This window comes from Leuciscus leuciscus (assembly GCF_965113295.1).
Source record: "Leuciscus leuciscus genome assembly, chromosome: 4".
Classification (NCBI taxonomy): domain Eukaryota; kingdom Metazoa; phylum Chordata; class Actinopteri; order Cypriniformes; family Leuciscidae; genus Leuciscus; species Leuciscus leuciscus.
The window spans coordinates 50,754,788-50,768,199 of record NC_138728.1 but is presented as its reverse complement, the minus strand read 5'-3'; the positions used below and the strand labels follow the sequence as shown (position 1 = coordinate 50,768,199).

At 35.2% G+C, this 13,412-nt stretch overlaps 1 protein-coding gene and 1 long non-coding RNA gene across 4 annotated transcripts in view; one reads left to right on the top strand and one right to left on the bottom strand.

Annotated features, from left to right (window-relative positions):
- The window catches only part of LOC309497090, a 57,705-nt gene that overhangs the window by 15,034 nt on the left and 29,259 nt on the right, over positions 1-13,412 (bottom strand). The gene's annotated exons all lie outside the window — the stretch shown is intronic.
- Positions 1-13,412, top strand: part of LOC309496980 (NLR family CARD domain-containing protein 3-like) — a 50,227-nt gene that overhangs the window by 22,009 nt on the left and 14,806 nt on the right. For 2 of the 3 annotated variants that reach the window (XM_082167187.1, XM_082167188.1), the window contains exons 2-6: positions 5,155-5,238; positions 5,313-5,438; positions 5,735-5,779; positions 5,873-7,682; positions 7,945-8,118. In XM_082167187.1, the coding sequence (XP_082023313.1) occupies positions 5,175-5,238; positions 5,313-5,438; positions 5,735-5,779; positions 5,873-7,682; positions 7,945-8,118 (2,219 nt within the window). In that variant the 5' untranslated portion in view covers positions 5,155-5,174. The remainder of the gene's footprint in view (positions 1-5,154; positions 5,239-5,312; positions 5,439-5,734; positions 5,780-5,872; positions 7,683-7,944; positions 8,119-13,412) is intronic. The other variant, XM_082167189.1, reaches the window with a different exon arrangement.

Genomic DNA, 13,412 nt, shown 5'->3' with positions numbered 1-13,412 from the left:
ATGGAGGAAACATTTATAAAAATTAGGCAAAAAGTTATGTTCATCTGTGGGGACTTCAATATTGATTTGTTAAACCCAAATAATCATAAAATGACAGAAGATTTTATTAACACCGTGTTTAGTTTAGGCCTATATCCCCAAATTACCAGACCCAGCCGAATTACTTCTCATTCCGCAACACTAATAGACAATATATTTACAAATATCATACAAAATAATACAGTGAGTGGATTACTGATTAATGATATCAGTGACCACTTACCAATTTTTACAGTGTATGACAATAATTACAGTTTAAATAGACAGGATAAAAAAATATTTTCCAAAAGGGTCAGAACAGAAGAAACAATGGAGGCATTAAAAGTTGATCTGCTAGCACAAGATTGGGAGTTTATGGATAATGAAAAAGATGTAGATAATGCATATGAAGAATTTCTAAGAATATTTAAATTATTATATGATAAAAATTGCCCAATTAAAATATTTAGTAAGAAACAAAAACATAATGATAAACCATGGATTTCCAAGGGATTACAAAATGCCTGTAAAAAGAAAAATACACTTTATAGAGAATTTATAAAACATAGAACTATAGAGACTGAACATAGATATAAGAAATATAAGAATAAGTTAACCAGTATTATGAGAACTTGTAAGAAAGAATACTACGCAAAACTATTAGATAATAATAAAAATAATATTAAGGGTATGTGGAACATTTTAAATAATATTATTAAAAATAATACTAGACAGGCTACTTATCCACATTATTTTATTGATAATGATAAAAATATCAATAATATGGAAGAAGTGGTGAATGAGTTCAATACATTTTTTGTAAATGTGGGACCTAATTTAGCAGAGCAAATTCCAATTCCACAAATATTAGAAAGGAATTATAATAATTTAGTAGAAAGAAATCCCAGTTCAATATTTTTGACAGCAGTTGATGAAAAAGAAATAAAAGATATTGTTAAAGGATGCAAAAACAAACCATCCACTGATCATGATGGAATAGACATAAAAATTATACAAAAAGTAATAGAGGGGATTGCCAAACCATTAAAGAACATCTGTAATTTATCATTTTTAACCGGCAAATTTCCAACAAAAATGAAAATAGCAAAAGTCACCCCTCTATACAAAACTGGAAATATACACCATTTCACAAATTACAGGCCTGTCTCTCTATTATCACAATTTTCAAAAATTTTAGGAAAATTATTTAACAACAGATTAGAAAAATTCATAGATAAAAATAACCTACTCTCTGACAGTCAATATGGATTTAGAAAAAAAAACTCAACATCATTAGCACTAACAGAACTCACTGAAGAAATCACAAATGCCACAGACAAAAATAACTATGCAGTTGGAGTATTCATTGATCTAAAAAAAGCATTTGATACAATAAATCATGAAATATTAATCAGTAAATTGGAACGAATTGGGATTAGGGGGGTAGTTTTAAACTGGGTAAGTAGTTATCTGAGAGACAGACAACAATTTGTGAAGATAGGAGAGTATTCATCTGAATGTTTGAGCATGGTTTGTGGTGTTCCACAGGGGTCAGTGTTGGGACCAAAGTTATTTTTATTATACATTAATGATATTTGTAAAGTATCTGAAGTATTGAACTTTGTATTATTTGCAGATGATACAAACATATTTGGTTCAGGGGACAGCTTACAGCAACTCTTGGAACTAATCACTTCAGAATTTAAGAAAATAAAACAATGGTTGGACATTAATAGGTTATCACTAAATTTGAGTAAAACTACATTTATGGTATTTGGAAATTGTAAGTCAATTCATCAAGCACAGATACAGATAGAGGGTGTTAACTTAGAAAGAGTACATGAAAATATAAGTGTTATTTTTTTCTCTTTTTTTTTTTCTTTTATTAAAAAAAAAAAAAAAATGCTTTAAACATCTTGTATTTTATTTTACATATTCTTCTCTCATGTTCGAAATAAAGACTTCAATCAATCAATCAATCAATCAATCAAAATGCGACTAAATATCACGTGGGCCTGAAACAACTGTTGTCCTCAAATTTTACAGAGGACTCTTTTCCATTAATGTGATAGACGGCATGCTGGAGAAACTCCCAGGCGGAGAAACACTGCTTTGTGTATTTAACATGAAAAACAAAATAAAGCTTTGAAACAAAGATCAACAGCCTCCAGCAAAGACTCGGTCTCAATGGCGTGGCCTGGAACAATGGCAAAGGTCTGACATGTCCCCCTCGTCTCATCCCTGATGCTCCAGTCATCTCTTTTTTTAAATATTCAACCATGTTTTAGCTAAAATAATGTTTTAATAAATAAATGAATTCATTTTTGTTCAATATATTCATTAAAACTTTCATTTAAAAAAACTAAACTAAATTTAAAAAAGTAAATATTCTGAAAGCATTGAATGAGATCCCACGTTAATTTAAAATAGCTTTACAGTAGTAACAATAAATATGATATTTTAATTATATGATATGATTAATATAATATTTTTAATATTGCTTTTAACGGATTAAAAAAATAACGAATTAATCACGTTTAAAAACTTTGGAGTTTTTAATATTTTTATAGTGCAATAATTTCACAGTTACTCTCCAAATTAATGTAGAAACAACTTTAAGACATTTTAAATATTTGTTTAATGGCATCTTTTTATAAATCAAGGCCAGTATCACTGATAATAATCCAGCTACTGATGTCTCTATGATAAATGATTTTTTAACATTAATTATAGACATTCATCTCTAAAAGCTATCGATTTCAACATTTGTTAGGCTTTAAATAAAATATCAACTTTTAATGTAAGTGAACTTAAAACAATCTTCACATAAACCCATTATAATAAATGTCACATTTACCTGTGGCCTTCCTAGCTGTCTAACAGGAAATATACAGAAATTGAATAAAGTTATCAAACACTTTATAGTCTTCACTGCATAAATCATAAATGAAATATAAATTAATCCTTATTAAAGCTATTATTTTCTCTGCTACAACAATCTCCGTTACCTTTGTTCTTTGATTAACATCAATGACATCGCATCAACGGGTTTATTAGGCTGCTGTCACTTTAAGAGCTGCTGCCACATATGACACGGATCTGACGCGCATCATATTTTCTCATAACTCTTTAAGTTCATTTGAGACGTTATTTAACGCATTTAAGACTGCTCTTATGAAAATACTTGACAAAACGGGCATTTTGGCATAATTCTGTGTGTTATTGTTTGTTCAAGCATGAAACAGAAGTTATGGCAAGCCTAAGTATTCATATACACCTGGTCGGGTGTACACTGAAGATTGACTGAAGATTGCACACTGACCCATCAAAAGCGTGCGATTTGACAGCAAAATGCTCGACGTGATTTGCTACAAAAAATGCACGTTCTGGACGTGTATTTATCTTAAGAAAAAACGGTGTCGAATGAACACAATGAACGTGTAAACAGGTAAACCAAACATGCAGTGCAAACGTGTGTTTAAAGTGTGCAAACAGGCGAAAAGAATGTGATCTTTCCTTAGTGTTCTCAAAATTGCTTATCAAAAGTGTATGCTCACTTTTTTAGGGCTCGAGTCTGTCATGTTTTTGTCCTCTATCTGGGGTTTAGGACTCTTGTATTATCATTAAACCCAACCAAAACAACATGGAAATATCGAGGACAGATTTAACAGAGGATTATAATTGCTGAGTTATTATAATCCAGTCAAATTTGTTCACAGATGATGTAGCAAGAGATGTGTAAAATCAGGGCTCAGCGCTAAGGATTTTTCTACTGGCCCATCGGGCCAGGGGTTTAAATTTGTACTTGCCCTGCCAAAATGTACACTGGCCCCACCAAGTAATAAATATAAAAATAAAATAGGTCTAGTTATTGTTTAAGTTGTTTTTGATCCATGTAACCTTAATAGATAAGGTTATGACGCCAAAAATTACTAGCCTACTAAATCGTATAAATTCTAAATATTGTTAAAGACAGTAATAAATTAATAACAAATAATACAATTACGAGCAATAGCACAAATAAATACAACAGAGCAAACATATACAAATGAAATAAACAGTTCTTTTCAGGTTTTTCAAGTAGGTCTAAATTAGATTTTCAAGCACAGACAGTAATCAAATAAAAATATCACTGCATAGTGTTCTCGGTGTAAATATAGATTAACCCTATGAAAAACCTGTTTGACTGCAACTCATACTGTGTGTGAAGAGAATTGTAATTTAGTGCAAGTGAATGCAACAATAACGCATTAACAGTTTAACAGATTAACGGGCTCGTCTTGGTTGTCTACTGAGTCTCATTTTAAAAATTCACTTTCCACTTCCTCGTCTAGTTTTACTACTGTCAGCATAGATAATACTTTGAAATGAATCATGTCTATGAGCTCTTTCACATGCTCTTTGACCCTTTGCCTAATGAGGTTCTAAACATGTACTTCACATGCTTATGTCCTGCTATTACTGTAATTATTAACAATACCTTAGCTACTGGGCATGTCCCTTTGGCCCTTAAGACAGCCGCTATTACACCAGTTCTTAAAAAGCCTGGCTCTGATCCTGAAGATTTATCTACATATAGGCCTATTGCCAATCTACGTTTTCTGGCTAAGGTCCTCGAATGGGTTGTTGTTGGCCAGCTACAGCAATATGGTAAATGGACTGCATTTATATAGCGCTTTCACAGACCTATGGCCACCAAAGCGCTTTACATAGCCTCACATTCACCCATTCACTCACTCATTCATACACTGACGGCGGTGTCAGCCATGCAAGGCGCCATCCAGCTCGATCCTGAAGATTTATCAACCTATAGGCCTATTGCCAATCTACCTGTTCTGGCTTAGGTCCTCGAACGGGTCGTTGTTGGCCAGCTACAGCAATATCTGTACAAATATTTATGTCTTTGTTGTTTCTACATTATTTTTGAGATTTAATTTGAAAGTATTACAATATAAAAATATATTAAAAACTTTACTGTTTATCGCAAATACCAAAAAATGACAAAGAAATGTTTTAAACAAATTAGTTTATTTTTAAATCGATTGACAGCACTTATACTCTGCTCTTTTTTTGTATTTTTGGAAAGTGTCTGATAACATATGATTCATTATAGACATTTGTGTTCTTGTCCAACAGCTGTAAGTCAGTAAAGGACAATGGCTTTTGTTGAACAGCATGATGACACAGTAGATGAGCCTGAAAACAAAAAACTGAAAGAAGGTAATAGTGATAAAAGAAAAATAATATCAGAAATGTTAAAGTTGTGATTTAAGCGATGTAATTAATCTCTCTAGGGCAGATGAGCAGCAGTGTTGATGTGAAAGCTGAAACAGGAGCAACTGTAAATGCTCCTGTACTCACTGGAAACACCATCACAGGCCCAGTGACCATCAACTACAGCTTAAACACTGCAGGAAATGGTAATATAGTTTATATATAATAATGACTATAATATAATTCATATAATAAAAATATAATATAATAAACTGTAATGTTTAAAAAGACACAATTAACTGTGCTTTCTGAGACAGACTGCTTATGAACAATCATATATGAAATAATGCTCAGTAGTTGTGAATCCTATTCTTAAGGAAGTTTAGTGTGTAGCCATATTGTTCAGAAATGCTTTAGGTACTTGTCACTTTATTTTTCTGTGTAATTGTGTCTATAGTCTCTTTCCTTTGTATAAATGTACTCATTTTCTCTTTCCTCACAGAGCCACAAAAAACCTCAGTGACGGAGACACTAGAGAAACAACAAGGTGCAACCATCATTTCTTCATTATAGAGGTCTTCAGACTTTATGAAAAAATTGATAATTTAGTCTTTGCTGTCTTTTTCCCTATTTCTTAAAGGCTCAACTGCAGACGATAGAGAAGCTACTCTTCAAGATTACACAGAGATCAGCCGCAGACTGAAGAACAAATTAAAACAGGACTACGAGAAGATATTGGTTGGTAATTCAGAGACGGGTCATAAGAAATACCTGAGCGATGTCTACACTGATTTATATGTGGTGGAGAATGAGACTGGAGGAAGAGTGAACGACCATGAAGTGATACAGATCGAATCAAATCACAACCGACTGACTGCCAAGGAGAAGCCAATCGTGTGTAATGACATGTTTAAAATCCAGTGTGACACAGATCGACGAAACAGAAAAGTGCTGACAATGGGGATCGCAGGAGTGGGAAAAACTGTCTCTGTCAATAAATTCATCTTTGACTGGGCTGTAGGAACAGAAAATCAGGATATAGTCTTCATATTTCCACTTCCATTCCGTAGACTGAATTTGATTAAAGGAGAGTGCAGTCTCATGGGACTGCTCAACAAATACTTCTTTAGTAGTCCTGAAGAATTGCCCTCTCTTCCTGAAGGTGATGGTAAAGTTATGTTCATCTTTGATGGGCTGGATGAATGTCGCTTTACTTTGAACTTTAAAGAAGATGATACATTTACAAATGTAAATGAAAAAACAACAGTGAGTAAGATAATAATAAACCTTATCAAGACACATCTGGTTTCCTCTGCGCTCATCTGGATCACATCCAGACCAGCAGCAGCCAGTCTGATACCCCGTGACTACATTGATCAAGTGACAGAGGTGCGAGGATTTAACGATGAGCAGAAAGAGCAATACTTCAAAAATAACAGCAGTCCTGAGGTTGCTGGAAACCTCATCAGTCACATCAAGAAATCCAGGAGTCTGTACATCATGTGCCACATCCCCGTCTTCTGCTGGATCTCTCTCATTGTTCTTCAGCCTCTACTGGCTCGAGAGAGCAATGCCAAAACTCCCACAACTCTCACAGGGATGTACACAAGCTTCTTAATTTCTCAGAAGAAACAGATGGAAGAAAAATACTGTGATGACTCTGAACCTAAAGCCAACCCAGTGTCTTTTGATCAGATTATTCTGAAGCTTGGGAAACTAGCCTTTCAACAGCTGGAGAAAGGAAACCTGATTTTCTACAAAGAAGATCTTGAGAAATGTGGACTAGATGTCAGAAAAGGGTCGTTGTACTCTGGGTTATGCACTCGAATGTTTCAGGAGGAAAAGGTAGCAGCAAGAAACGTTTACAGCTTCGTACATCTCAGCGTACAGGAATTCCTTGCTGCTATTTATGTGTTTATAATGGGCAAAGACAAGAAAACAAACTCATTTCTTCAATCCTGGAGAGAAAAACTGGCATGGAAACTGTCCAAAAAGCCACTGTTTCAGCTTCATAAGGCTGCAGTCAACAAGGCTTTACAGAGTGAGAACGGACACCTGGACCTTTTCCTTCGGTTCCTCCTGGGTCTGGAGTCCGATCAGAGTGACCTGAAGGGACTACTGCCAAAACTGAAACTGAAAACACAGAATGTTAAAGACATTGTTGACTATATCAAACAGACAATAGAGACAGAGAAATCAGTGGAAAGAACCATCAATCTCTTCCACTGTCTGAGTGAACTGAAAGATGACTTTGTTGAGGAAATCCAGAAGAATCTGAGCTCAGGAAAACTTTCAGCACAGAATCTCTCCTCTGCTCAATGGTCTGGTCTGGTGTTTGTGCTCCTGATGTCAGAAGAGACTCAAGAGAAGTTTGAACTGCAGAAATACAGAAGATCTGATCAAGCACTGATGAGATTTCTGCCGGTGATCAGAAACACCAGAAGAGCACTGTAAGAGTCTCCTTTACATTCATTTATAAACACTATTAGTCTTTTGTAATTGCCTTCATTTTAAATGGGTGACTTGATGGCCTAGAATGTTCAGAAAAATGAATAAAAGTAATGTGTGTGAAAATAAATGCTGGTTTGATGTTTTATGAAGAGATAATCGTTTTAGCTGTGCTTAATTCACTACAGTTAAAGGTTTTTTCAAGCTCCAGATTATAAACACTAATAAGCATTATTACTGTTCTTTGTTTTGTTCTCTACACAGGCTACACAGATGTAATCTCACAGCTCAGTCCTGTGAGAGTTTATCATCAGCTCTACAATCCTCAAACTCCTTTCTGAGAGAGCTGGACCTGAGTAACAATGACCTGCAGGATTCTGGAGTGAAGCTTCTTTCTGATGGACTGAAGAGTCCAAACTGTCAGCTGGAGATACTGAGGTGAATGATTTTAAAATAATTAACTATGCTATAATCAAAGGCTGACTTAACCAGTAAGCAAGGCAAGCGGTCGCTTGGCACACGCAAGAGACAAAAAATTTGCAGGAAAGTGATATTTTTCCATATTTATACAGACGTATGACCCACATGGACTGCATAAGTTTAATAACAATATTGTTTGGGGTGAGGGGAAGGGAATGGACTGTATGAAGATTGAATTTGCAACAGTTACTAAAAGTGTAAAATGCTTCTGTTTCATGCATGATTTGCTTCCGACAGCACTGAACAAGCTAGCAGCGCCATCTAGTGGCTGTGCACAGGACACAGTTAGCATCTCATGCTGGGTACACACCAAGATATATTTTACAACTTATAAGATTTTCAAAATGTGATAGACCACAAACATGAGGACAAAAAATCCTAGATTTAACCATTTTGCTCCTACACTGTAAACCCTAACAAGTTGACACTACTCAAATGATTTGAGGAAAGTGGTTGCGTAAGTTTTTTTGAGTAATGGAAAAATTCAAACTTAATTAATTGAGTTGACCTAATGTGGTCTTCTCATTGAATTAACTTAAATGTTTAAGTAAAGATAACTTAAAAGGCAAATGGACTAAACTCAAACTTGCCAGTTTATATTTTGTTTACTTATTAGTAAATAAATACATTTTAAATAAATTATAAATCATTAAACCAAGTTTTTCACATTAACAGCTTTATTAGGATTACATTACAACTTCTATAATGCATACTGACTGAACATCGTATATTAAAGGGTCATGAAACCCCCCTCTTTCAGCTCAAGTCTAGCTCACAATCTTTTTGAAAAATGCAACTTAATTGGGCGTGGTGGCTGTGAGAAGAAGGGAGGGGAGTGGGTGTGGTATGGCACGGCAGGGGAGAGGGGAGGGGGGGAAACTGTCATCGCCAGTGGCCCATGCATGCATATCGACTGTCACTAAAAATCAGTGGTAAAACGTGAGGAAATGCTAGATTTTTTTAATAGCTGGCAAAGTTACAATCTAATGAAATACACGGACACCTTATTTTTGTCCTTTTCAAAAGTAACTGAATGCCCTGCTACATATTAGCCTACTACAGTAATCATAATTGTATTTAAAACATTTAAATGTACATGTATAATTATGTCATTATAAAATAAATATTTTTTTTATATACACACTAACTATAAATGCATTTGAAAGTAATAAATTTTCCGCTTAAAAAAAAAAAAAAAAAAAAAAACGCTAAACCCACATAATAAAGATGGACAGTGACATAGAAATTTGCACAAACTAAGCATACGTTCCATACAATTGAGGTATTATCGAAATATCTACATTTTAATAACGAGTGATTATTTAACAAAAGGCATAACGGTCAGGGTTACGTTTTAGACACACACACACACACACACACACACACACACACACACACACACACACACACCTCTGAAGCGATAGAAAAGTCCTCGGGACCGCATCACTCGCAAGACGAAACCTGCATTGGTGTTACAAGGCCGAAGTCCACCATTCTCCAGTTGAATGGTTGCTACACACACATAGTTTAGATGTGTCCGTGGTTGATGGCCGGAGTCTAGCCCTGGCAGAATCGCGGGGAAAGATGCACTGGAACTTTTGCACCACGAAAACAAACGCGCGTCCCATCATTGCCTCTCTCATCTACTACGCGATATCACAGTTTGACATGTCTGTCATTGGAAAGTTCCACGTGGTGTCATGAATAATTAAGAGAAAGTGTCTTCTCATTGGATAAGAAAACTCAGTACATGAATAATTATGAGACACCGATGAGTCATCAAAGTACTATAGTGCTCTGCCACGTCACTGCCTGTGACGTGGACACGATGAAGATTTTAAACCCGGAAGACGAAAATAGCAGAAAAAAACAAAAATTTAACCATTTTCCCCATACTATTAAATCTAACAGATGCTAACATTGTCTTCAATGGTGTTCAACACACATACATCTGTTAAAATCTCAGAAAATTTGGTTTAGGGTTTCATGACCCTTTAAAGGTATTGCGGAGGATTTTCTTTTTCCGGGTGGATCATCAAGACTATTGGTACTCCTAGTTGTCAATCATTCTGGTGATATGTTTACATAAGGCCGTCGTACGTGCTCGTCCCTAGGTAGTTTTCGCTTTCTGCGCATGCGCACTTTCGGGTGTATGTGTGTTGTGAGCTACCGGTTTCAGCCATTCATTGAAGCTCGCCGTTCTCATCGGGTTTTTTCAAAATGTCTGAGGGTCGCAAGAGAAAAAGTGTCTACGAATTGTATGACAAGAAGAGAAAGGCCTCTGAAGAAAGAAACAAGACCAGAGTGTTTTTGGGAGAATATTTCACACACTGGCGTGCGCTAAAAGCACAGGTTGGGCTTCCCACTGATGCCTCAGTCGCGAAGTTTCTACTCGACAGGTAAAGTTTGGCATGCTATTTGGAGAAATCCATTTAAAATCACTGCTAGTAAAAGTTAATGTAAGCTATGATTAGCGATGCTAGCCCTGGCACAAGTCACGCACCGCGCAGACACGGTAAACATCTCAATTTGTCTAAAGTAGCCTTATGACCAAATGGTAAAAGGTATCACGCTGAAATGTTCTAAAACCTTGTGTGTTCATTTTTGATAATTCCAATGTGTTCACATAGTATTTATTACACAAATGCAACAAGCTACTTCTCCATTGCAGATCATGTCTTGAGTCCTCACTCAATCGATCAGTATAATAAGTAAATAAAACACGGAAGGGCATTTGACATTTTGTCTTGCATGAATGTTTTTGAGTTAGAGTGTTTTTGGGAGAATATTTCACATGCTGGCGTGCGCTAAAAGCACAGGTTGGGCTTCCCACTGATGACTCAGTCGCGAAGTTTCTACGACAGGTAAAGGAAAGTAGGCTTGTATGAGTCATGCCAACAGCAACTTGACAGAGCGTGCACAAGGAGAACTAGGCTTGTGCATGCTCTCTCGTGCACACGTTTAATAGGTGTTCCCTTTCGGGAGCAGGTAGAGTGTTGCGCATGTGCATTTTTTCAAAAAGTGGAGAGGGCGGTTCTTTTCTAAAATTCGGGAAAATCCTCCGCTATACCTTTAACATTTAATCAGTAAAAAATACAATTACAATAATTGCAGTAAATTAAATCAATTGATTAAAAATGTATTTAGAAATCTGTCATTTAAAAGTGAAACTGACCAGATCAGAACAATTGATCAGAACAATTAAAAGCACACTGTAATGAACAACAACAGACATGTTTGTCATCTACTTTAACTTATCTTTCACCCTTTGTAATAGTTGCTTGTGAGTTCCTCAGTTGTCTTCGGTGTGTGAATAGATAGATCTCAACATCATACAGTCACTTTTAGAATGGGTTCAAATATTCAAAATATCCTGGAAAAACAAAAAATGTACAAGACCTGAATTTTTTTTTAAGAACAATCGGCACTTTAACTGCTCAGGACAAACAAGTGACACATGAACATCCATCACAAAACAAACAAACAAAAAACAGTTGTCGATCATCCAGGTAACGACACAGAATTAAGAGGGAAAATTATTATTTAAAAAATTATGTACACTTTTGACCACAACTGTATGTGTGTGATAGAGTCAGTACTTCAGGCTAACATCAGTGAGATCTCATCCTGTGGAAACTGCCACTGTTGGTTCAAAAGGTTCTCATTGATGAATGGTCCTTCAGATGAATGGTTGGGGCTGGGAACGGAAGATCCTGTGATTAAAATGAAAAAAATAATTAAGACACATTTTCTCTTAATACATTGTATAGTTCTCGTTGTTTAAGCACAGGTTAGAGGGATATAATAATAAACATGTAACAATACAAAGCAATTTTTTTTAGTTGGACAGCAACAAGAATGGAAATAATCAAAGCAAGTCAAAGTGCTTTCTTTGTCATTTCAGTAACTAACTAAATAAAATACAAGATAACTTTGGAAACTGAATGGTATTCAAACAAAAACTCTTTCTCTGTGCGTTACCTGATGGATGACTCTGTTCTTTGAAGAGCAGCAGTATTTGAGAAGAATGGCAGCATTTACCACCTGGCCTAAAAACAACCATATATATATATATATATATATATATATATATATATATATATATATATATATATATATACACACAGTAAATTACATCATAATAAAACTAAGTACATGGTAGATTTCTACACTTACTAGAACATTGAAATAAACAAAAGGAGTGAAATTTACACTGTACTTTAACAAATATATTTTTAAGTACGTAGCTAAAACACACCTTGTCTGCCTCACATCAATCAAAAGTCAGCTGCAGTTCCTCCTTCAGTGCTGTTTTTGAAGCCTCTGAGGACAGTTGATAAGAAAGTGTCTGCTAATTTGTCAAAGGAGAATACGTCAACAACTCAAGCACACTAGCCGCTAACATTAATTAATAAACATGAATATTTAACTAATGACTAACTTCTTAGAAATGTGTGTAGTTAGCAGTTGCTAAGTAACATACCAGTTAGCAGTTACCAAACTAGCTAACAGCTAGACTAATTTTACAACATAAACACACTCAATTTAAATCAACAACACCAAATCTTATGTTTTGGTAAATACTTTATTTAAAAAGGTTTTATGAATTTGCACTTACCCTCATCTGATATAAGTGTCTGAAAACACAGGATGATGTCAGCGCACGCAGTAACTGAAGGCAGTGGGCTAAAAAATACGGTTCAGATAAAATATGACATTGAAAAACTGCCGTTGTTTTATGGTAAACATGTTATTTACAATGATTTTATGAATTCAAACCTACCTTCGTCTGATGTAAATCTCACAGAAAATACCGGACGTTGTCAGCGCGCAAGATTTGAATGGAGCAGGAGCGGGAATAAACGGCTCGAAAACAACGTCAGTCTAGAAAATACAGTTAAAAAACTGTTAGAACATTGAACAAATGTTGATGTTATGTTCTGGCAAACATGTTATTTAAAATAGTTTTATGACTTACCATATACGTTTTCAGCTCCAAATGCGAGGCCTGAAATGTCCGCTCCGTTTTATTTTAACCCCGAAATTACTGTTTTTATGCAGTGTCAGTGCCTCTGGGCTGCTGCCTGCATCAGCAAATTCACGATGGACAAAAAAAAATACTGCCTTGTGTATCGACCAATCAGCGTGTTGTAAAGGCAGAATTTCAGGTATGACCAATCATTTTAAACAGAGACATAGCGAATCATTTAAATAACTTGAAATTTTGAGTTCAAATTTTTTAGTTTTGAGTT